This window comes from Mycteria americana, chromosome 2 (assembly GCF_035582795.1).
Source record: "Mycteria americana isolate JAX WOST 10 ecotype Jacksonville Zoo and Gardens chromosome 2, USCA_MyAme_1.0, whole genome shotgun sequence".
Taxonomy (NCBI): Eukaryota; Metazoa; Chordata; class Aves; order Ciconiiformes; family Ciconiidae; genus Mycteria; species Mycteria americana.
This window is the reverse complement of record NC_134366.1, coordinates 23,330,996-23,357,051: the sequence shown is the minus strand read 5'-3', so window position 1 is coordinate 23,357,051 and position 26,056 is coordinate 23,330,996. Positions and strand designations below refer to the sequence as shown.

Genomic DNA, 26,056 nt, shown 5'->3' with positions numbered 1-26,056 from the left:
ACAGTATTTTGAGGCAGGAGGAAAACCTAACCTGGTCTTGCACAATCTTGTTGCTCCTGGGAAAATTCCTTCTTAAGCCTTTCTAGCACCAGGGACCCTGTGTTTCCCATAGCAGGAGTGCCTTCTTCACGGGAGATGCTCTGCCCTCAGGAGGATGGTTTGTGCTTGGCGTGATGCAGCGGCACTACAACAGTTTGACAGGCATAACCTCAGTGCATAACTGCTTCCCTCCTGCCCTCCTCTTGCCCAGCCAGGTTTTTCCAGACTGCTCCCCTTCTAAGCAGGGGATGAGGAAGAGGCAATGCTTTGTCTGCAGCAGCACTCCCTTATTCTGTACCTGGACCAAGCAGTCCTAATCACCCGGCAGTGCTGCTCTTTCAATGTTTAGCTGTTCATCAGCTAAATATTTGAGATGGGTAAGCTCATTCTAAGACGCTTTCGTTCCACAGCTAGAAATCACACTTCTGCTTTAGAAATCACTCAGATTATGAGGACACATTTGCATCTGCATCACTTATATATACAATTCCAGCTGTTAGCACAGCAAACAAAAGAAACCCTTTGGTTTTGATCATATACGAAAGACTGACACGCTATGGGAAGGAGAGAGGCCACAAAGACCCAGATCTTCATCTTTGGGCAGAAGACACTTGGTGGTCTGTGGGGCCAAATAACAACTTTCAGTTCTAATCCTCTGTTCTGGCTGCAATAAAATTTGGCAATTGAAGTTCAGTCCCTAGAGGGCCCTAAAGGATAATAGTCCACATCACAAAACAGCTGCGTGTACATATTTGACCTGATTTGATGAGACAGTCAGCTTCTATTTGGAGAAGTCACATTAAGCAGCGCAGAAGCTATATGGCCTTCTTCTGTACAGAAGTAAAAAGTAAATGCTTTGAGGGGAAAATGCTTTCTCTGAACTTCATCTGTTTGAAATTTGTTCACTACAAGTATCTGTGTATGTGTCCTACAACCAAAACCTTATTAAAGAAAAAACCCACATAAACAAGCCGCTGAAGCATGTCTAAAGGGCTACTAGATGCACATCTACTAGACGTGTACTCATGGTCAGTATTTTGTACGAAAACTTTTGCATCAGTGGTTTTAACATTTTCAGTTAATCACTGTTTTCAAAGTGTTCAGTTATTTTTAGAGATAGTTTTCAAGTTCAATAGCTATTTTTAGTGAAAAAATGTAACAATTTTTGTTTCTTGTTTGGTTCCTTTCCTTGTTCGATTTTTCTTCAATAAATAATTAAAAAAATATTTCAAGTCATTAGAAGTAACAAAGGAAGATGGTTAACTGTGTTGCCATACAGGAATGCAAAAGACTGAAATGACATGAAGGTATTATTTAAAGAATACACATTTATACATACACCAATGCCCCAAACCCCCATACCTGTTTTTAAGCACTGCTTGCCTTTTCCCTGGTACTGCCCATATTTCTACTGACAGCTGCTAACACTGCTGTAGAGGAATCAGACTAACGCATTTTCTACACTGCTGTGTCTCAGAAGACATATTTTTGATTGTTAAGTCTCAGGAATTCAAAAAGGAAAAAAAAAATCACAATTATGCCTAATAAGTCTTTATTTCCAAGCAGAAACTGCAAAAATATTCTATTACAGAACAGGTAACAAGTGCAGAATTCTAAGTATGCATTATAACAGTGAAACGATTGCCTCCTTGACAAAAAATCATTAGGCACTTAAAATATGAAAACAAAGTACAAATTAAATCAGCCATAACAGATGACTCAACAATACAACTTCATCTTGGTTTTCTGTAATAAAAGCACACACACGACCGAGGGGCTTTCCATGCCTCCTCCTAAATCCTGCGCAGAGACACTTCTATGTTACGCTGCACACATTCTACTCAGACAATATCAAGTTCACATCTGAAAACATAGTAAGTTCAGTGTTGAGAGAATTTGAAAGAACCTTTTTGGAAACAGCAGTCGCAGAGCCTACGCTAGCAGCTTCACACAGAGCTTGGCACATGTGGAGGAGCACAGTTATACCAGCTCCATGGGGGGATGAGCTCTGCTCGGACAATTGCATTGAAAAGGATGGAACCGAAATGAATGCAATCAATACACATCTTAAGAGACAGTGAAACCTCTGGTGGTTTCCAAAAAGCTATCATGGAAACTTTACAGCATTACATTTTGACACATGGAACAGTCTCTGAAAAGAAAAATCATGTATTTGCCATCCCTTAGGAGCAGCCCCGTGTAGAACCTCTCCATTCACCTATCTTCTCACTTGTGGTTCTTGAACTAAATCAGAAGCAGAGGTAGCTTCTTAGACCCACCTTAGACAGGTAAATCTCAGAAGCAAGTGTCCAAATGACTAAGGAAAATAACCTTCTAGAAATCAGTCAGATAGATACCCTTAAAAATGATTTTGGGTTGTACCAACTGTTTTTTTAGGTGACATTATGTAACTTCCCCCGCAGTTTACTCTGGTAGCATAAAATATATTTTATTGCTAATATTTTAAATATTATGCTAATATTTTAAATAATTTTAACTAGATACTCAAAGAATATTAAGAATATTAACATAAAGAATAGATATGAAGCTACTATATAAAATGTGCATATAAAACATACAGAAATTTCAGCTATTATACTTCAATTTCATGAGAATTTAAGAATGGGCTTGTACCATAAGCACTAACAATAAATACACCAAGAAGGAGGTGTTTTTAGGGAATCACCTGACAGCTGAGCCGAGAGCTGAGAAGCCTAGCAGGTTCTTGAACTACAGACTTGCTGTGAAGAATCTCCTCTTATCAGGGACTAAAATGAATAGCGAGCAATTTAAAACCAGCAATCTTGTCGTAGACCACACTGTCCTGTCACAACCATTAGCATGATTCATTCTGACGGCCTCTTGCCATGATACCATGAATTCACTGGGATCATTAAATACTTCCATCGCGCAATTGTCTTGAGTTTTCTCCCTCACTGGAGAAAAGCGGGAGGAAAAAAAGACAAGACGCAACAGTACCAGGTGCAGCAACAAACACCGATGTGGCGTACTGTATTGCTGAAGCTACATCAGGATTTAGCAAAAGACATATCTGACTGTTTATTTGATGGCAATGCAAGGATGCCGCTCCTCATATTTAACCTCAGGGGCTAAAAAAATATTCCAGCAGTTCCGGTACTTGCAATAAAGAAGCACAGCCGACTGTTGTCATCCTTGAACCAGTATTTGCCCACAGCTGCCACTGACGGGCAGTTAATGCTCGCACACAGGAGGGGCGTGAGCTCAGTAAATCACCACACACCACAGTAATGTTCAATTACTGTGTGGAGCTCCTTGGTGGATGGCAAACCCAAGCTAATGTACTCCCATCAGGCTAAGCTCTTGTCGTATTACTTGAATTTGCTCGACACCGAGAGCATACTGACAGGCTGGACCAGCGGATGGTAACCCAGTAACCTGGGGTCATTCCCCTGGTGAGCTGGCGTTCCCAGACTGGGAAGGTATTCTGAAATGCGACTTTATGAAAGGAGACCGCTAAATAACAGCAATAGTTCCTTTGTTTAGTGGCATGCTGCAGATTGTTTCATGCTCTACTTGACCATTATGATAATTTAGAGCCAATTAAGAAATACTTTATGAAAATCTGGAACAAAGCTTAGTAAATATAATTCTGCCCACTCGTTGTGCTCTGTAGCTGAAAGCCCCAAATGATTTCTCCAGAGTACCCTGAGAGATCAGCAGCCTTTGAAACTCGACTGTCCGGAAATTCAGAGAAGGATGATGTTCCTGCTTAAAATGACAGCATTCAAAATCAAGAGAGCCGGGCTTTATACGGTAAATACACATCTCTTTGTACCGTTCTTGGCTAGCAGACCCAGAGATGAAAGAGATCAGCAGCTGAAGTACCACAAGATGAAGGATTACCTGGCTGTGAATATTTCAAACTAAGATATATTTAACTAACAAGCTCACGTGTAAGAAGTCTACTGCTTCAGTGTGCAGCAAGTGGCTATCAGCTGTTTGAAGTAAAGCTGCTTCAGAATACGCACTCCACAGAATATTCCTTGGGCTTGATCCCACACAGACTCCTGTACACAAGCGGATATCTGCTTTGTGGACCCGGAGCTACTGCACGGATGTTCAGGATCTCACTCCACAGATTCGTCACAGGAGAGCAAGTGACAGGACAGAGAAAGATCTCCAGGTCAAATGTTTTTTAAAGCTAGATTGCTGTGTCAGGCTGTAGCTCCACCATGCAGTCTGTGCAGGGTCAGGGTCTAAGTGATCAATTAACCCAGACCAATTAACCGATCCAGATACCCCCACTAGATAAAATCAAATAATACATAACAACAGGATTGTTTTTTTCTAGTAGTTTGGGGAGCCCACAGAAGGTGCTAGGTCACCTAGATCATTTAGTTTCTTTTCCTGAATCACACAGGACAGAGAATTTAATCTTGAGTCAAGCACGGCAATATGGTCAGACATCTCCCTGCTGTACAAAGGAAAGAGAATCAAAGAGAGATTAACTGGTCTCAAAACTGCCAGACCTTGTGCAGCTCTGTTCTCTGCAGATGCTGTTTGAGCGGCTGGGATTAGCAGAGACTGAAAGCATAGGCATGCTGAATAATGAGCAAGTTTACTATCAGTGAACTGAGAAATAGTATTTACAGTCAAAGGTTTTTATGGTTATCATTTCAGAACCTGCAGATGGTGGACAGCTTGTTAAAATGACTGTAATGGGAAAGAGAGAAGGGGGAGCAACAATCAACCAGTGTAGATACCTGGAGTCCTTAGGTGCCTTGTGCCACGCGGGGAGAGGCGGGCTCCTGCCCACCAGGATGAGCTCCTGCAGGAGCTCATCTCTCCCTTCCGACTGGGGAGGGCCCCAGAGATGCTACCTTCCTGACTTGCCTGAGGTTTCAGGGGACCACTGGGCCTGTCCCACAGCCAGGAGATAACAAACGGCCCCCGCTGTATCCCTACGGTCCCACCTGCATGGTCTCACCCCCTCCTTTGCTTTGACTCTGAAATTCCCCTGGCTCTGTTGGCATGAACCAATTTTCTCTTTTTGCTGCCATGTCAGGTTTTTGCGGGCTCAGTGTGCCAAAACAGCTCAGCGTAGGATCAGACAGGGGCCAGAGACGGCACGAAGGAAGGGGTGGAGCGCAAGAATGAGGACTGGACTGTGCAGCCAGCAATTACAGCTTAAGTCACCATGGAGCTACAGCCCAAATTTAGCACCTCCAGATAGGCACCATGCTGCCTGCCTTGAGATGTAAACCAAGCCATTTTAAGTATGTTTTACTATGCTGCAAGCATAGCAGCGTTTGATTCATACAAACTCCCTAACAGACACTAAACAGGACTACATAATGCCCCACAGGGGGAAGAGAAATCACCAACTCGAGGCAGCACTGGATCCTAAAGGAAGATGCAACATTAAAGATTCAGAGGAGAAAAAGGAATAAAAGCAGCCAAGCAGGCTTTAATCTAACGATGCTGTGAAGCAGTCATGTGCAAGGACACTGTCAGCCTCTGCAAAGGTACAGTGGAACTATTAGCACGCTGTCAGTGTTTCTATCTTTAGAAAACTATTTAATCTCGATATTCACTCCACAGCATGTGACAGCATTGGAGGCCCACAAACCCTAAAAATTATTATTCCTCATGTGAAGTAGAGGGAACCGAAAGGCCCTTCCTAACCTTTAGTCAAGAATCATTAATCAAAACTGCACTTGGCTCGGTCTTGCAAAAGTGTCATAAGCATTCCCAGCCAGGTACAAAATCCATTTATTCATCATTAACCTGGCACAGATGTAAAATAAATGAGAAATAATTTATTCGGCTACCCGAGAAAACATCCTTTCCCACAGTGAGTGTACTTCAGCAAGTCTTGATCAATCTAACTGTACCTTGTCACACAGAAACACCGCTATTAACTTGCCCAGCCTGTGCACAAATTAACACGACCTAGCCACCAAGCACACAGCAGCAGCACTATAATAAGGCCGAGTACGAGGTCTGCACTCCTGTGGAGTGAAGTGGATGCAACTAACATCATAACTTCATGCCTGGAGCAAGGCCTGAGAAAGCTACATTAAATATAGGTTCTTAATCTCAAGTCTAATAGAGCATATTTTTATTCTATGAGGAGTTAAGAGTATTTGTAGGAAAGGGTAGGAAAGGTTAACAATTCCTCCACGCATTTCTTGTCAGTCCTGTGCTCCACACAAATCACCGAGAGCTTTGAGAGCATAGAGGGTCAGGTCTTCAGGTCAACGGCAAGTTTAAACTTTGCTGAAACAGCGCTAAAAAGTCAAAGTGTCTGTCCATGTTACAGAGCTTTCCGTTTGCTCTCATTTGTGAGTGCTACATCACGCTCCTTCAGGTAAGACCTCTTTTTAGTGGCTTAGCAAACTAGAATAGGTTTCTTCTTCTCAGCTAAACCTCTCTTAAAATGTATTCCAATAACCTTTCCAGTTACTAATACATTAGTATTAGTGTGTTACAAATAACATAGCTGCACAGAAATAGTCCAGACACACAGTAACTTCAGCTCTTTATGGTGTGTCATGGTACACTGTATACATTTATTCACTGAGATAATGCAATACAGTGCTAACTAACAAACACTTTTGAAAAAGTTGCTTCTCCACTGCAAATAAATTTCATTTTCTCCTCTCCACATCTTCTACTTACACACAACCAGGTTTTGCCACTTCACTCATGCTGAGTAGTTCATTGAATTTAATCTGAGCAATGAATGATTTGCATGACCTCTACATTCACGCAAAGCACTTGCAGTTGTTCTAGATACAACACAAGATCCTCTCTATCTCTAAAAGATGTATGAATTTTTCCAAGTCAAACCATGTAGCTGCTACACAGCCAAGATCATCTCCTTGCACTACGCTAGACTCAAATAAACTACAGTCCTTGCCTGAACACAGGTGCGTCTTTGTCTCTCTGGACGAAACATGACATGGTTCTCCTCAGCCTAAGCTGTTTGCATGGCCCAAAGGACAAGTACATCACTTTGCACAGCTTCCAGCTACAAACACTCAGGGACAGCCTACGTGAGTGATTTATGGTGTAGGTGGAGCTCTTTTGGGAGCAAATTTGACTCTGATCTATAACTAGGGTCTTGCAGTAGGCAATCATCCACAACACTCGTAACATGGACACAGGGTCTTGCAGCAGCCAGCCCTCTGCACGTGAGCAGCAGATGCCTGTGGCCAGAAACTGGCACAAATTTCAGTGCTAGTGAAGACAAAATGTGGGCATGTGGTGCTGGAACCATAACAGATCACAGTAAATCAAACCCTTGTGCCCGCCTCTTTCGGTCACCAGCTGGTAACACAGATGGACCCATCGACTCAATTCTGATGTCTGTTTCTGTTAAAAGCCCTACCGATTGATATCCAGAGGTCCACTCATGTATTAGTGGTGTCATTCAATGCCCTTAAGCACTATCTATTTTTTAAAAGCCTTATTTTGCAAAAAAATTTACTTTATTGCTGATACATGCAGCTAGGATTTGTGGACACTTCTGCTCAGGCAGGAGTAGTATTGGATTCTGATATCATTCTCTTGGAAATGGATCAAGATGCTGAATGGGTCTCAACTAACAGACCTGGAACCATAACGATTGATTCTAATACTTTCAGGATTGTTTATGTGATTATAAAACTGCTGCAGGGTAAACTTTCAAATATTACAACAATATAGAAATGCTCTTATAAAGTATCAGTTTAGAAGGGTGTTTTAACCTATTTCAAAAGGTTCAATTCATTTCAGTAGGATTTTTTTGCAGATATAATCCTCAATGAGGGGAATATTGAATGCTCTTTAAATCAGTTGATTGGGGATTTAATGCTACAGTGGCAAAAGGAGTTTTAGTGGAGAAAATACCCGATAGTATCTGACTGTAAAAGAAGGAGGAGGACACTCTAGTTTTTAACTGATCATTCAATAGACTCTCAAAAAAGCCACTGAAACTCTTCTTTTTAACAGAAACTGGTTATTACAAATTTTTTGTTGTTTTTTTGGTTTGTTTGTTTGGGTTTTTTCCCTGCAGTAAAACATATAAGTAATAACATACAAGCAGCCATAGCTAGGGGAACAACTGTCATAGCTCCTGTAAATGTTAATGTGATTCCTTCCATTGGGCTGATACTTCACTTTCTCTTGTAGCAGGATGTTGCTCCACGGGTATTCCTGGACCATATGGAAACTTAAAGCACAAGAACTGCATGGGTTTTAAATTAAGCGACTGTAGGTTCTTTTCTTATATGTCCTGGTATAGAAGAAGACCTTGGGGTTGACTGTAAGAGGAACATTCTTCTAATAATGCTTAGGGCAGTTTCCTTATCTGTAGTCACATATTGATAGGAGCTATGCTAGGTGAAAAAGAAATAGAAGAAATGATAGGTTTGGTAGCAATCATTTTTCTAATGAATGGTCCATCTCGTATGTCACCCGAGATACAGATCTGGGATTGCAGGAATGTGTGCAAAGTCATGCCCTACCAGGACTCTGGGGATTGCTGCATGGAACCTAGTTTATTGTCCTCATTTGGAGCTGAACTGGACCTTAGACAGGAGCACAAGCAAAAAGAGGGGTTTAAAACCAATTATACAGCTCTGGTTCTTCTTGTTCACAAAATTAACATCATTCACATGAGTGATCCCATTAAATCCACAGCATTATCCATTGCCCACAAAATGAAAGCCCATAAACCACTTGACTGTCTCTAACCTGAGGGATTTTTTCATCTGTGCACCCTGGGACAAACTAAGAATGACACGGCTCTGAATTAATTACTCCTCTGTAGTTCTTCTCATCACCTTTCTCACGTAGACAAATGCTAGTGTTTACAGGATCAAGTTCTTAATTGAAAATGTTCACTGCCAACTCATGCAGCTACCATACAGAGACTATTGCCTGTATTATGTGATACTAACAAAACCAGAGATCTTATGTCAAAATGTTTTAGAGATACTTTAAGGAGCAAAACGTGATGAATGTCACATATTGCCACCATCCTGAGATTGTGCTTTGCTACAATTAAACCAATAGTCAGGAATTTCAGAATTTCCCAAATAAATGCTATTTTGTATTTAAAAAAATGATTACTCAAAATTCAGAAATGTAGCAGTCACTGTGTGAAAAATCATTTCCTTTTCTCCCCAAGTGTAAAATATTTCTCTATTGTAATAATGCAGTTTAATGCTCACAAAATCACATCAGACCAAATCCAACACCGAACTGCTGAGATATACACAAATTGTCTCCTTAGGATCATCACCCTGGAATTAAAACAATAAAATATGTTATTGATATTTCTTGTATAGTAGGAAAACTGCTTGTTATATTCAAAATAAGCCAATAGCTTAGTCCTCTGTGTATGCATTTCACCTTCTGCATCTGCTTTTTCAGCCTGATTTCAGACTGGGAGTCTATGACATTTACTATACAGTATCATAGGCTCACAAAATTCTTCTGGGTAAGCTGGACTGCTAGTGCCTGAACTAGCTCGAGCATCTGCTCTTTCTAAAGGAGGACTCCTTCATTTGAATACCCCCAGAACTTCTCACACTTACCCCACCTGCACCACCCTCTTCAGGCTTCCTAAGCTAACTAAGGCTAGGTCTAACCAGTATCTTCATGGGACACATCCACTGCTAATCTGAATATAGATATGTTCTAAATTATATTATCTTAATCATATTTTGAAATAGCTAGAGATTGAAATTATTCTGTTTCTTCAACAGGCTAGTTCTGCTGTGGAAAAACAAAACAAAACCCTTCTAGATCTGTAAATACTTTTTCATTTGATTTGAAATCTAACGTAAATTCTAATTTGATTTAATCTATATTTTTCTATTCTGGTGGGTTTTAACTAACCAGAAGCAACTCATCTCCACTTGTTTCATTACTGACACTTCTTAAGTGTTATTCTTAACACTTAAACTTAGTGGCTGAACACAGGAGCAAAGTGTGTGCTTAAAAGCTATACTGCATGAGTACTAAAGCAGAAGACCTTTCTTTCAACGTTGTATACATCTAATAATTTCACACTGGATAATATTTGCCCAAGTCAAGGATAGGCTGAAATTTGGCTGCCTGACAGGAATCCAGAGGTGTCTATTTTCAAAATGTGGTATCATTTTTCTCAAGGTAATTAAAAGTGAGTTGTGGGGCAGTTCATATTTCTCTATCTACACTGAGACACCACAAGCATAAAAGAATTTCAGCAGAATTGAAGCTCATGTTGGTACCCTACTGTTATAAATAGGTTATTTGTAACAATTATATTTATAAATGTTATTTATAACTGTATTTATCATTTATTTGGATTGCAGCAACTTTCAAGGTTAAAAAAAAGATCACACGCTGACACAGTTTGGAACAAAATGATTCTCTTTGATGTTAATTCCCAAAGCAAGTAAGCAGGCAGCCACCTGCTTTATGGGATGCTGCCCCGCTAGCTCCACGTTGCGTGGAGGGCTGCACTGCTGCTCTCTCTGTCAGAAATAGATGGCTTTTCATCATCTGGTTGGAACTAAAAGGCCAGTCCCAATTTCTACTTTCCAGGTAAGATACACTCACTCTCAGTTGAAGGTTCAGCAGTTCTTACTCCCTAACCACCAGCACACCACTGCTCAAGCTCTCCTCCTTCAGTCCTTTTGCTCGGACGATTGAGCACTATTCTCTTCCCCAGGCTCAGGGAGTCTCAGTCTCATTCTTACTTTCTATGCTTTTTTCTGTTGACTGGCTCCTCTGAGCAGCTGCTTAATGTTACTGTGCTGTATGTCAAAGGAACACATACCCATCTTCCCTGCTGTCTCTTTCTAGCAAGCAGAAAACCTGATGGATTCCTGGTCAGACAAAATTTGCATCTTAACCAGGCTTCTGGGCAATCAAATTTTTGCCAGTCTGATTAATTTATCATCTGACAATTTTTCTAATCAGATTTTTCTGTCTATTTTTAAATACGAATCAGGCCATTTCCCCTCCTTGAATTTATGTTTACTTGCAGCTAATGACATGCCCGTCAGGCTTATCAGGTTAAACCAATAAACAAACAAGACTTCCTTCAGCTGCAGGGCCATAGCAAAAATGATTTGGTAATTTAATACAAAATAATAAAGATCATTATTTTAATTACATTTCAAGATTTTGCTGATGTCTCGTTTTCCATTTTACCATCTGTGGTAGGTACTCATCTACTTTTGCGAAGACACGTACACGTCTGTTGAGCGTAATCATAAAGGTGCAGGAGTGGATATTAAGGAAGATGGAGTTTCCAACATTGTTCACCACCAGCTCTACAGGGCTCTCATACCCGACAATTCTCTCTATCCAATAAGCAAAGTTCACCTTTACAATGGCAAAGATAGTGTTTAGGAGCAATACTGCCAAAATTATTCACTGGGATGCAGTTAGGCTCTCCCCATACTGTTCCAGAGCCTGCTACCTGCTTGCAATATAGTGCTTGCAGCAGAGCAGCTTCCTTCACTTGTTTACAGCAGCAAACTTTTGTGTCCCAGTAATGTGTGAGGGAAGTTCTGCGTGAGACTTCTGTGGGCACCCAGTGGTGTAAGGAACCTTCAGCTACCCACTAACAGGGAAGAGCATGGAGCAGGGAGAAGAACATAAAAGGGAAATTGAAAAGAGAAAGGAGATTGTTCAGTTTTTAGAAAAGGTCATCTTCAGTGAAATATACTCATTATAGAATTTCAATGATCTCTAATAGTTGATAATAGTGGCAGAACGGTAGCTCATACTGAAAGCATTTAATTTCTTTGGTTTTAAAGGGCTAACTTTTCTCTTTGTAAATATAAGTGATTAACATAGTGGAGAAAAATCTTAGGGCAGCACAACTTATCCTTCTGGTTGTTTTTTTCTTTACAGCTTATTCTGCAAATTTGGCCACAGAAGTGATTTTCAGTCTGTCAAGCATGGACAGCATTTAATTAACCCATACAGATGCTTAAACATTTTTGTGGCTTCTATCTGCTTCTCTCTAGATTAAATATTCATAAAGAGCTGCCTTTCATTTTCTCAGCTGGGGTAGTTATTACAATTAAAATTACATGGTATGTCTCCAGCGATTTATATTATAGGAAGAATAAATACAATGGAAACTGCAGGGTATAAACAGCTTAGCCACTAAAAAAAATACATTATGTATTTGTTAACCTTTCCAATATGCTGCAACTTTTTACAAGCAAAAAAGCTTACCTTAGCCACATGAAACTGCATAGACATACACCTCCTCCTAGGTAATCTCCTGCCATGGACTAGGGGAATGGATTCACTAGATGGCTTCTAGGTCCCTTCTCACATGTTTTATATTATTCTAATAATATATGAAAGCAGTTTATTTTTCTATTTCTTCAAATAAACTGAAACTGAATAAAATTGTGCCTTCTTGGTACTAGCAATCTGCTAGTTTAAAACTCAGCAGTCTCTGACAATGAACCAAGTGTGAATGTATCTTTGATAGCATGTTTTCTACTAAATACCATCAAAGGATGTTTTCAAATACATTTCAGAACCTAGCTAGAAGAAAAGCCCTTAGCTTTTGAACTTAAAATTTCTGGCTTGAACAAGACGATGTTATTTTAATTTATTTAACTTGAGTAATACAGTCGTGAGATTACATCAGTCCAATTAAAGCATATTGCATACAATGGTAGTTCTACCGTACATTTCACTTACTGTTATATTAACTTGAACCCCCTGGAAAAATAGAGTTCTGTGAAAGGCAAATCTGACAACAGTATTATGAGCTAGGGAATTTCTGAGTTAGCTTAAAAGATGAAGAAGTATTTATACAAATAGGTCTTATTTTGTCAACAGACAAATCAAGATTGAAAACATGCAGACAAGTCTTTTCAAAGTCATCTGTAATCTGTACACGGTAAATTGGCTCAAGGTCAGAGGCCAGACTCTGTGCTGCATTTCTCTGAGGCAATACGCAGAAGGTAGAGGTCCAAGGGGGGTGGGACAATTAGAAAGGACAGAGGAAAGGGAATGACTCTTCATCCTCTATTTGTCACTCCCAGATTCTGAGCTGCCTCAAGGTAAACTCCTCAGCAAGATCTGCTGTAGTGTATGGCAGCTTCCTCACTGCTGTCCACAAGCTGTTCTGCAGCCCAGGGCTGTGAGGGCATACTGCTCTAAACTTATCTTTACCTAACAAGAGGGAACAAGGGCACGTATGCATGCTATTCCTTCATGGGGCAATCTTAATCCTTACTTTGGCCTCCGTATACATCTGGAAAGGCTGTGCCAGGATTAGGTGTCTTCTCTTGTAGATCATAGTATGTGACTGCCTTTAATAAAGCAATTCACAAAGGAGGCTGGTTCACAGGAATTGATACCAAACCAAACACAGGTTGGTTAAGAGACACATATCTGAGATAAGGAGACACAACTGATTGAATTATGGTGATAATGTGTATTTAGCTATGCTCCCCATCTAAGGTTCACAATTAGAAAATATTTCTCAACTCTGTGTTACATTATATTTATTCAGAAAACTCCAACCTTTCACTTATTTATGAATACAACTTTCATTGAGTGTAAGGTAGAACAGACCCACACTGTTTGCAAAACAAGTTTTCCCTTGACACATGACTTAAATAAAGACGTTTTATGTGGTAAGAATGTGACCTACCTTTTTAGTCTGATTCACATTTACCAAACTGCAACTTCAAAATGCCTTTGCCATGAAGCTGAAGGATCTGGTTGTATTCTTTGGGCATTGCATGGAAACCTGGTTTAGGCAACTGGTTGTCGTAATAGTGGTGGCTGATTGGCATCTTCTCTGTGGATTTTGAGAAAGGCCAGAAGCCATACAGCTTCACATTCTCACACAGCTCAAGAGCAGCACTAGTGATCATAAAACCAGATGACAACCGGTAGGCTTTCACACCCTTAGTTCTCCAGAACTGGGCAAGACTTTTCAGATAGCTGGGGTGAAAAAATATTGCCCTTTGGGTTGCTTTGAACTCTTGCAGAGTGTGATATACTCTAAAAGAAGTGGCTGTGTTGCTTCTGAAGGAAAATGCTGGCAATAAAAGGAAAGCATCTCCATAGACCGCAATGTTCTCCAGAAATTCTGTCTTCTTTTCATTTAGTTTGTTGTATCTGCAAAGTACAACATTTTAGGAAACGAGTGAATGGAATGTCCTATTGATATAAATATTACAGACCCAAACAGCACAACTGCACTTGCATATATGAGTTATGAACTCTGCTGCACGTCTACATTGCAAATTTATACCAACCTGTTATATATTGTCATATGTGCAGTTATGAAAATCTGGCTTTATTTTATAATAAGAACACACTTCATAGGATTGAATTGGCAACACGGGAGCTACTGAAGCAGATCAAATTCACTGCTAATGAGACCAGGTCCTGTTTACAGAATTGATTGATTCAAGAAATTTCAAAGGAGAATGCAAAAAAAATTGTATTTATACTTTCTCTGTTTAAAAATACATGCCCTAAGATATGTACTGCATGTGTTTGTGAAATGTGTTTCTTACATCAATAGGTATACAATAACCTCTGTTCAAAATCTGGGTGTTTGCCCTGTGTGGAAATACAAGTATGCATGTGAGCAGTCTTGGAGTGTTAAAGATTAGTGTGTGCTCAAGCTTTGCAGGGTCTTAGCTGCTTTTGATACACTTTTAAAATAGCTGAAAATATAGGCATATCTATTTATCTCCTTCGACTACAAAGGGAACACACGGAGATCTGTAAAGACTTAGAGATGTAACTTCACAAATGACAAGGATTTATCCTCAGATGCTTTGGCTCCCCGACAACCAGCAAAGAGACTTAGTTCTCATCATTGGATAACTCCGTGCTCCCAAATATTGAATAGTGAACTTCCAGATTTATCCAAGAAGTGATACAAGACACGAGGCAGTCACTCAACTTGTTTCCTCTATAGATCCGAGTTGTCTGAATCACCTGAACATATGGTGCTCGCACCCTCTTTGGGATTCAAAGCACTGAGTCCTCTTTTGTAGGTAGTTGTCTATTTGAGCAGCATATTTTCACCTTTTAAAGGCTACCAGAGCCCACTTTTCACAAATGGCTGCAGGAGAAACTGGAAAACTTTGTTTCATTTCTCTTCACAACTTGAGTAGGTTCAAACCCTCTTCTCATGCAGCACTTCAAGACAGAGGACAGCAGCCACTGCCATTTCCATTGAAAACCCTCACAGAGGAGCTACCAGTTACCTCTTGCACAACTGAACTCATGCAAGGAGTGATACACCCCTTCTCAGCCTGAAGGGGTTTAAACTTACAGCTTCTGCTTCCCAGAAAAGTGCCATTACCACCAGACTCCGAAACAAAATGAATGAGAGAGACTCAGCCCCTCCTGTTGACCCTGGGCCCCTCTGCATGCAAGAGTCGCACTGCCAAAACAAGCAAGAAACGCCTGAGTCTGTGCTTAGGAAGAGTGGCTGAAGGGTGAATTACTCCAAGAATTCTCTCTATTTCTACTCAGTGTAAAGTACATAAAGAGCCTTCAGGACAGAATTCAGATCTCTGTTCTTCCTTAGCTAGAAGCCTGAACAACTCAACCTCGCCTTGTTTTCCTTTCCAGCTCTGCCACTGTAAGGTGCAGTGTAGCCCCGCTCCATTAGGACACATAAGAACTGTGCTTCTTTCCTCCAAGAGAGTTCACGTACATTGTACACCCCGACAGACGCAGTTCAAAAGCTGATTAACCTTAACAATAACAACATTAAACTAACCAGTACCCAAACACAGAATTATAAATTAAAGTGAGTAAAGTCAGAATAGGTCTTCTGAAAGAAGAAACAAACTTAGTTCTGCTAAATGGTGCCAAGTTGCTTCCTGTTCCCCCTTCAAAGGCATTTAGTGCTCTCCAAATATTTAAATAATTAATTTTTTAAAATCCTAAAGTCCTCTCATAATCTCATTTCGTCCTCACACAGGTTTAGTTCCTATTTCCTTCAGCATAACTCCTATCAACCCTGGTGCAGTTTAATTTGGCTAACAAATGAGTGCAGCTGTGGCAGAACACTTTGATCAAGCCCAGACAAATCATGCATCAGGTCAGTAGTCACCAATGATGCTGAGTCACTGGACAAAGTTTTCCATCCTCATATTCTTGTGCAGCCCCACTAACATCAATGAGCTAAATCTATTTTTGGGGAAGCAATAGTTCATCTTCATTCAAGTCAAAAAGGGCTGGGGAAGCATCAAGGTAGTTAGTACTTACTGCAAAAAATCAAGTTCTATCCTTGAATCAATGACAAATGCCTGTTAGTCATTTCTATGCTCACTGTACTTTTTCCTTCTTCCTTTAAAGGGAAAAAAAAAAGCTTTGCCTGATGTTGTCTATTTGACAAATACAGATATGACAGACAATAAGATACAGTAGGATCAGTAAGCAGTAAATAACATGCCACAGCAGTCCTTTTCATAGATAAGCTGCAGTTCCAGCCTGTTGAAGATGTCAGATTAGTCAGCCTGGCCTTATTAGATTTTCTTTTCATCAAGAAGGTGAAAAACAAAACTTTGCAGAGAAAAAAGTGCGTGAGCAGCTTTTGTATGGATTGAGAAAATTGATTACAGAAATTGGGCCTCCATTCAGGAAAATAACCTCTAAGCACATCACCTGAGAACATGTGCTTACAATCCTACTGATAGTCGGACACACATTTCCAAGCTTTCCTGATTTATGGTTACAATTCCTTTCTTATGTTGAGGGTCATGGTGGGGAAAAGAAGAGGCTTGGGCTTGCAATTATCAATTTTACTCTGTCATAAATTGTGGAGTGTTGCCAACTGAGGCACTTGCTAACTTGCGTATTGCTGACTCCTTTCCGCTACAAAAAAGGCCAGGTTTAACAGATTTCCATTTAGACATATTTTATGTGGGAAATAAGGCTTAATGAAGTAATCTGCATGCACTGCTCTCTATGGTGGTATCCCAACGGACTTCCAACAAAGTCTAAATCATGTCAAACAATTATAAAATATTGCACAGAAACAGATTTGCAGTAGTACTTACTTCTGAGCTATGATACTTGGATTAACAGTCACAAGATTTGTTTTATTGCCAACATCTTTGCTAATGCTTCCCGTGGTTGGAGGGAGGTTACACCTGAAATTGAGAAACATTTACTTAAGCAGATGCACACCAGAAATGCTTTACAGTTATTATTTGCAAATTCCTCTCTTGTGCAATGACACTTTCACGTCAGCTCCCAGGGATCTCTAAGCACTTTAGAAATATTAAATAAGGCTTACAGCACTTCTAGTAAAAATATTTAATCTACTGTACAGATGGTTAAAATAGGGCACAGAGAGCTCATTTTCATAAATCATCTCACAAATCAGGAGCAAAGTTAAAATCCTGGAAGAAGCCAGTCTATGAAAGCCCTGTGTTCGCTGCCAGGAAATACTGCCCCTCTTGCCTAAACAATGCATTTCTTCTGAAAGTTGTCTATTATTTTCTGTTTAAAAATGGTCTGATTGATACCAGTCCCTCAGCTTGCACAGCAACGTTGACAGCTGTTTCATGAGACAACAACAGCATAACTCGCCCAATTGCAGAAACAGTGGTTTCTGTAACAGGTAGAGAAAACAATTTTTTAAGTCAGCCACTTCGTAAGTTTAGCATCTTAGTACGTAGACTTCCCATTTTTATTCAGATAGTTATCTAAATGGAAAGACTTTTTTCTCTTTTCATTTGAAAAGCCCAAATATTAGTCAGAAGCAGGAAAGGAAACAAAATGCAGCAGACTGTGTGACTGGACATCACTAGCAGAAGAGCCTTCACTTGGTTGCTCTGTTCCTTTGCAGGAACGACAAAGTGTGAGTCAGGTCCTGAGAGAATGGGCCAAATTACACTCTGAGTATGCCTAGTTTTCTCCACAATCTATAGAGGGAGCTGAAACAAACTACTTAAATCAGATGCCTAATTTTTTAGATGGCTAACAGAAGGTGAGACAAATACTGGGGCAGTTAAATAGCTGCATTAGTGAGCCAACCTAAGGCTAAGTAAACCCTTTGTTAAACCAGAGGTAAAGGTAAACATGTGACATTTAATACCAGTCTTTCTTACATCAGTTTCAGGGTTTTCTTTATTCTCTTCTCCTGATTAAAGAAAAAAAAAGTTCCCTCTCCTAAAGGATGTTAAATGAACAGAAATTTCAGGTTCGCAGATAATCATGTTTTACATCACTGGCAAGGTATCTTTGCAATCATAGATCATACATGTATCTATATAGTCCTCTCCTAGGAAGCAGCATTCTGAAATCTACAAAGCAGAAGGACTATCCTTAGAGAGGCAGAAATAAAGAATTGCCAAGATCCTTCCTCATTGCTACGAGCTGGCATTGGCATGCTTCCAAGCCTGCCAAGTTTTTAGAAACATTCGACACCCTTCAGTAAGATGAAGCAGCTCTTACCTAAACACAAAGTCAGAACGATCGATTTCAGCTCCACAGCTGGAATTTTTCAGAATGCCTCCATTTCCAACCACGGCACAGGTCTTGAAGGGATAGACTGAAAGAGGAGAGGACTGCAAACAAATAAAAGGACACAGCCAATGCCTTATAAATCCTTTGATTGTTTCTTCACGTCTTCAGTCATTTGTCCTTGCAGGTTTAATCCGGTAAATCCCAGTGAAAGCACTCACCATTTAGCAGGCAGAGTTGCCAGGCCTGGACAGCCAAGAGCCAAAAATAGGTACCAACAGACTGAGAACTGCTATTTCTGTCATCAGTGCTCTCAGGGAATAACACTGGATTGTTGAAACTGGATTAATATCTTTTAAATACACTTAACACAAAAATTATCTAGTAGTGGACCGAATCCTTGACAAGCTAAGGAACTAACTTCTGCTGAAGATAGTTTAAATGTACCCGTTTTCCTTTGCACTGTAACAGACTGGGGGTTGTCACATAGTCATTGACTTTGTCAGCTAACAGAAGGTATCTTTGTAAATGCTCATTACTTTGTCATCACACAATTACATTTGATGTAAAATAACGAATTTAGGGGAACCTGAAGATGCTGTTAAGGATAATCATGTGCCCTGGCTTAACTCATGGTGAATGTGGTGGCTAACTGAAGAGGTTATTGTTTCCAGCTCTTCACCCTCTCTACTCTTCTTGTTAGAGGTTGCTGTCTTGCAGTGGGGAAGCTGAATGGGAGCTAAGTGCGTCCACTTGTGAACCAGCACAGATCACAACCTAGCAAACTAATGTAAACTGTTGGCTATTTCAGTTGACATTAATATAGTTGGCTGTTATCCCAGGGTCTCAGAAACATCTCGTACATCTTGTTCAGCCTCTCCTGCTGAGGGACCACTGACATTCAACAGGGCGGCCAACAGCTGGGCTACTTTGACTGCAGAAATGGAACCCACTTGTAAAATTGAGTCAAAACTTGCTTACACAAAGCGCTATCCTTCCTGATTCTCTCATCAGCTTGCCCAAAGAGAAGCAGGAAGGGACACCGTTATGAAACCAAGCAAAAAGCGTGGGGAAGGTGGCAGACATCACGTTGCCTGGCAATATATTACAAAACAACACGTTCAAGTACTGTGTTCAATTCTGAAAAGACAGTAGGAGAACACAAAGGCCAGACAACTCTGGCTAGCTTAGCAAGCATATATGCACATAAAATATACACCTTTTTTCTTTCATACAGCTTAAATTTGGAACTACTGTAACCTCTGTTGCAATGAAGTTTTTATTGATTCACAGCAGCATTAGAAAGGACTAGACTCATGGTAGCTGGGGTCTCACAAATCAAGAATGCCAGAGCCAGGTAAGAGGGCTCCCATGTGCTCTTACTTTTGAGAAATTACGTACATCTCTGTGCCCCTCTTCATCTGGTCTCCAGAGCTTATATGTCTATTGTAAGTCCTGAGCTACAAAATCTGATTCCTTTGCTCAACTTGTGTTTCTGGCTGCAAAGGTCCCACCCCAGTGGGCAACCAACCTGGTGAAAGGGCTGGAAGGCATGTCCTATGAGGAGCAGCTAAGGACTTTGGGCTTGTCTAGTTTGGAGAAAAGGAGACTGAGGGGTGACTTCATTGCTCTCTCCAGCTTCCTGAGGAGGGGGAGTGCAGAGGGAGGTGCTGAGTTCTTCTCCCTGGTATCCAGTGACAGGACGCGTGGGAATGGGTCAAAGCTGTGCCAGGGGAGGTTTAGGCTGGACATTAGGAAGCATTTCTTTACCCAGAGGGTGGTCAAACACTGGAACAGGCTTCCTAGAGAGGTGGTCGATGCCCCAAGACTGTCAGTGTTTAAGAGGCATTTGGACAATGCCCTTATTGACATGCTTTAACTTTTGGTCAGTCCTAACTGGTCAGGCAGTTGGACTAGAGGATCGTTGTAGGTGCCTTCCAACTGAAATAGTCCTATTCTATTCTATTCTATTCTATTCTATTCTATTCTATTCTATTCAGTATCAGGTTTACCAACAAAATAGCCTTCATAAGTTATATGCCCAAGCCTGCACTGGAAATGGCATGGGAATACAAGGAATATGAAATGTTGTTCCAGACTGAAATGCCTTTGAAAATGGGAATGAGAAAAGCAAGGCAAACGTTCTCAGAGGATTCACTCCTGAATTCAGCTGGCTGCCAAGCCAGGCTGCAACTTGTGTTCTGTAGCAACTCTACGTACAATCTGATTGATCTATGACACCCTGTCCATGCCTCCACCACTGCAGAGGAAGGCAAAAAAAAAGGTCTTACAAGGTGAATGAAGAAGTGCATACAGGGGGTGAAGGGTCTCTTCCAGAGGAATCAAACAAAGCAGCTCTATTACTAACCCCAAATATGTATGATACTGCAATTATAATAACAGGTAAAGATACAGTTCTTACCACAGGCAGCATCTTAAAAATGTCCTCTGTAATGAGGATGGTCTTTTTACTGTCCACTTCGTAACTCATGTTACTTCCCAGTGGGGTGTTGTTTTGAGAAGCAATAAAATTGTGAACTGCATCACAGCAGGAAGCTAATTCTGACCTGCAAAAAACCCAAACAAAACCTGCTCAAAGACAGGCAAATAAGTAGGAGAGCGGTGGTAGAGAACTAGATGAATGAAAACCAGTTCTAATTAACTAAGCAACAAAAAGCTATACGAACCCTCTATAATGTCATTTCCCTTGACTTGCTTTGCAGAGCAAGTCCATTTTCACAGAAAATGTTCAGAAACTAATCAGACCAAGAACTCCTTTTCTTATCCTTTTTTTCTCTCTTGGTCTCCCTTTCCCATCCAGAAAAAGTTGTAATTGGTCTTCTCCTTATTATTAATTGCTAAGATTATTACAGAAACAGAGAGACTTCAGTCCCCAAAGAATTAACAATGTGATTTCAATCAACATAGAATGAGTGATTGTAGGAAACTAGAAGGCTGAAGAAAGAACGAACCAAGGAGATGAAAGGAATGGTGATGGGAAGTACTGGCTATAATACTTAGTGAACAGCTAGATGGTTGCAAGCCAGTTAATTAATAATTCATTTCTGCAACTGTTCAGCACGGTTTTCCTGTGCACAATATCACAGATGTTAAATAAATTACATCACAACTTGCAAATAAAGATGATGAACATCTTTGTGGTAGAGACAGACAGCCTAGCTGCTCCCCGAAACACCTAGCAGAAGTCCTTAAATAGATAAGAGTGCAAGGGATTCACTCAGACTTCATGGAGGAGTGAAGGCTATCACCCATCTTACAATTCCTGTTATCTCCAAACTTACAAAAATATTATGTGTGTAAACATCCTATATTACTAACAGCGAAATGCAATGAAAAGCCCCATCAGACCTGAAATGCTGTAATTAATTTTGCTTTAGGGAACGATGTTCTTTCTGCTGCCACTGGATCTGATTTTCAGGCTGTATGGCTGAAATATTCATGGCCAGCCATCATCTATCAATTGGTAGGACATAGCTATCTCATTAGGTGAGATACTAAGAGAATTACTAACAATTCAGAGAATAAAATTCATTGATAACAGAATTGCTTGGAATTTTGAAGAAGATAACAGAGCAGGGAAAAGATAATAATTCCTGTCCTAACACTGAAAGTTAACTGTGAAGAAAAAAAAAATAAATATATTTACAGTTAGAGCCAGAGGAATAGAGAAGTTTTATTTCATACTTTTTCAGTGAGTATGGTAAACCAAACCATCAGAACTAGTTAAACAATACAGGCCAAATTCTGGCTGAAAGTAAGCTGACTTTAATAGGGTAAGACACAGGTAAGAGAAGTTGCTTCATTTGACTTTATCAACAATGTACACAGAGCAAATATTCTAATAATAATATAATTTTATTTCTGATGGAGATGAGGCATAGTCTAGCACATGGAAGAACCCAAGGATTTTGTTTCCTGGAAGACGGGGAAGAGAATGAACAGGTCTGGGATAACTCCCAGGCTCACTTCTCTTGAAATAATGGTCAAAATGGGGGGAAAAAAAGGTTGGGAAGGTTGGTTTGATTCATACATAAAATACAAAAGGAAAGAGTACCATTTAAATTGTCAGATGGCTTACTGGTGTATATATATATTAACCCATTTTGAATACTGAGCTCTGAAACTCCTCAAAGACAAAGTTTCCAGATGTGTGAGCAACACTGGGAATGACTGAGTACTGGGATGGCACAGATCTGAAATAATCATACGAGGAGAGTTACCAGGAAATGTTATTGGGAAATATTACTCCCGAGAGAGGAAACAGTAGGGTTCAGATTTGCACAAGCCATATTCAGCTCCACTCCCTGAACACAGTGATTCCCACTGCCTTGCTTGAAGCCTTCAGGGGCAGGGGCAGTCTGTGGTCAATGAAACCACTAGGTACAAGGGTGGGGATGGAACTGAGGCTACGCTCTTGTGGGTCAGGAGGTGCACACATGGTGGAAACAATTGCTCTGGGCATATAGTGGCTATTTTAAACGTACGGAAAAATACAAATGGAGCAATGAGGCAGGAGAGTCAAATGATTAAGTCTGGGAACACTGGATGTTCCTGAACCACTCTTGACTAGAGTCCACTTGCTTTTCTTTCTTGTACACTTTTTCCTATAACCAGCTTTTTCTAACCTTACTATGTACTGCAGCAATAAGAGGGTGCAGGCATCACTGTCAGGCCCTGAGGGCACCACCAGACCTCGCTGCCCCTGCCCAGCCCCGCTGCGGCCCCCACAGCCTGCCCATGGCCCAGGACCCCATGTCAGCCCCCAGGGCCATCAGTCCCTGCCCCAGCGACACGGCAGCAGAGCCAGTCTCCAGCTGTGCCCGTCCTGTGTCCTGTCCCCAGGGAGGTGCCCAGTGCCCGGGGCTAGGGCTGCCCCACGCCTGGCTGGGGGTGGGAAGGGTCCAGCTGGCAGTCGTGCTCTGCTGGCCGGGTTATTGCGCTGGGATCCCGCTCCCTGTCCCTTAGGGAGCAGCCGTCCCTCACCGCTCCCTGGCAATCGCACAGAGATGAGGAATCACAAGACATGTAATTTCGATTTCCTTGAAATTTTTCTTAAAGCTAAACAAAGCGGGCCTAAATATTATCTTTGTCAACCACGCGACATTCAGAGGAGAAGGAATAATGCCAGAATATTCTTGCCCAGCTTTAGTAAAACAGCTGTTTTGTGTGCGATGGCTACCAGAACCTGAAAAAGCAAACTGATGATAGATAACATTCATTAATACAGATGACGCGTTTTTGCTTTTTATTACTCATTCCACAAGAACGAGTGCTTCAATAAAAGCAGAAACAGTCTGGAAGAAAAACAGGTATTGGAATTAATAAGAAAGTAATAGTTTAAATTAATATTATGGATCCACTGAGGAAGTAAAACAGAGCCAGGCTAGTTCAGAAATGCAGTGAGAACAAGAAAATACATATTGAGTAATGATATATATTCTTATGTTACCTAAGAGCATACGTGCTAAAAATGTGGAAGTAACAATAGAAACCCCTTGCTTGGATCAAATCATGACACAGAATCCCACCATGCCCAAGCATCCATGCACAAAGCTCCAGCAGGAATGCATGTGACCTGCAGACAGTAATACCCCCTGGCAATATATTTAGCGATCTGTTCATATAGGATTTTGTACAAGCTGTGACACACGGTACCTCTACAACTGACGGCAAACAATCAGGAAGGGGTAGAGACTGGGCAGTTCAAGCGATCTATTACTGCAACCGTCATCATAGTATTATGTCACATGTGGCCTCTGTCATGAGGTAATGACACCCTGAACAGCATGTACTTGATAAGATTATGACATGTATTAAAGAAGTCAATTTTTTTAACAAGTGCTATATGTAAGGTGTTGCAAAGCCAAGACAACATTTTAACTCATGTATCGTGCCACCTGGGGAGAGGGAAGTTGTTAAAACCTACCATACAAAGAAGTTCCTAACCAGATGGTGGGATAAGAGACAAGGGTCAGAATCTTAACAGCACCAAATGATACTACCTTAAAGCCAAACTCTGCATTTTCTCTGGAAGGGTAGAAAGTGATCCACGTTGTCTGTTCTGACCAGGAGAAAACACTGAGATACGGGGGCAGCTCTTGGAAGATGGGATGTTGCTATACAGGCTGAGCATCCACCTCAGATATGTGTAAGAACATGGATGTAGCTTACAGTAAGAAGGTTTAAGTTCCAGTTGTTAACAGAGCTGCTAGACTTGGGGGTTGCCCTAGAACAAAGTGTTTTTATGATCCAGTCACAGCATTAGAGGTTCAGAGCGAAGGAAGCTGGAGTCAAAGTACCCAGGCTTTGTAGGGCCCTAGGTTTGGAAAGCATTTCCTTCGCAGTACAGGTTGGTACTGCCAGTTTCTTATTTGGAGGAAGCCTTCTCTCCAACATTTCTCCTGCAAGCAGCTGGAAGCAGAGTAAGACTTGCACACTGTTTTTAAATCCTGAGGAGTAACATCAACCACAGATACTTCTTATGCCAAGATAAGCAGAAAGGGAGTTGATTGCATTATCTGGAAAATTCACTTGCAACAAGTAAAGAACAAAAGCAGTACCTGGAAAAAGACTACACCATTTGGACTGGTAATACATACCTCATAAAAGTGAATAAGTACAGTCATGATAGTCTTAATCAATAACCTAACCGGAGCAGTGTGCTGCATTTGTTTGTGAAGTTTTGTTCCTATTAAACAACACAGAGTCATTGTTGCACTGGAGAATGGTTTTTGTTGCTCAGCAGACGCTTTCGCTGAATTTCGTCCTTTGTGGACCAAGGACGCTGGACCCATTTTTGTATTGAGGTCAGCTGGCTGGAATTCTGAGCCGCCATGGCATCCAGATAATCTCTTCAGGTTTGTGGCTGCTGAGAACTTAAGAAAATCCTTGTTTCTGAAGCAAGTCATCAAAGTATTGAGACAAGCCAAAGGAATAATGTTGTTTTCCAACTGCTATGCAGTTAGTCTGCCCTGAACTGTGGGCAGTAATAGAGGACTGCTGCCTTGATTGTACATGTTTCCAAACCCTTCTGCATAACACAAACACTTCACATGAAAAGTCCACTCTATTTAGTGGAAGTCAGTAAGTATCTGCAGGATCTAAACATGCTGATGTAGTTTCTTTGCAGCTCCTGTAGTAGCTCTGTAGCCAAGAAGCTCAGCCTGAACTATTGCATCCCTCCTAGCAGCAAAATTAATTAGCTCAGCTTGGTTTTGCACTAATATATGAATATATGCATTTTAGCTAGTTCAGCGCTTGCGTACAGCCTGCACATGCCTGCTGACAAGACACAGTGTGCACACAGTGAAGAAACTGCAAACACCTGAAGAGATTGCAAACATCTCAACATCTTCCTTGCAGCAACTCAATTTGAACCAGCCATAAGGGCTAAAGCAGTCAACGATTAGTCAAGGGCTAGCAGAGCTTCTCAGCTGGTCCAGAAGCCAGCACTGCCCTTATCCTGAGAGGAATGGGAAGAATCTATAATAAGGGTGAAATTTGACTTTATGCAAAGAGCTTCTGCAGAGTTTAAAAACTCCCCACTCAT

General features: G+C 40.9%; 1 protein-coding gene across 1 annotated transcript in view; it reads right to left on the bottom strand.

The window, feature by feature from the left end:
* Positions 1-1,584: 1,584 nt before the first annotated feature.
* Positions 1,585-26,056, bottom strand: part of ST8SIA6 (ST8 alpha-N-acetyl-neuraminide alpha-2,8-sialyltransferase 6) — a 46,019-nt gene continuing 21,547 nt past the window's right edge. Inside the window, exons 5-9 of the mRNA XM_075492703.1 lie at positions 20,909-21,053; positions 18,478-18,590; positions 17,076-17,168; positions 13,691-14,163; positions 1,585-9,311 (exon numbers count right to left, since the gene is read on the bottom strand). Coding sequence (XP_075348818.1) covers positions 13,695-14,163; positions 17,076-17,168; positions 18,478-18,590; positions 20,909-21,053 — 820 coding nt within the window. The 3' untranslated portion in view covers positions 1,585-9,311; positions 13,691-13,694. The remainder of the gene's footprint in view (positions 9,312-13,690; positions 14,164-17,075; positions 17,169-18,477; positions 18,591-20,908; positions 21,054-26,056) is intronic.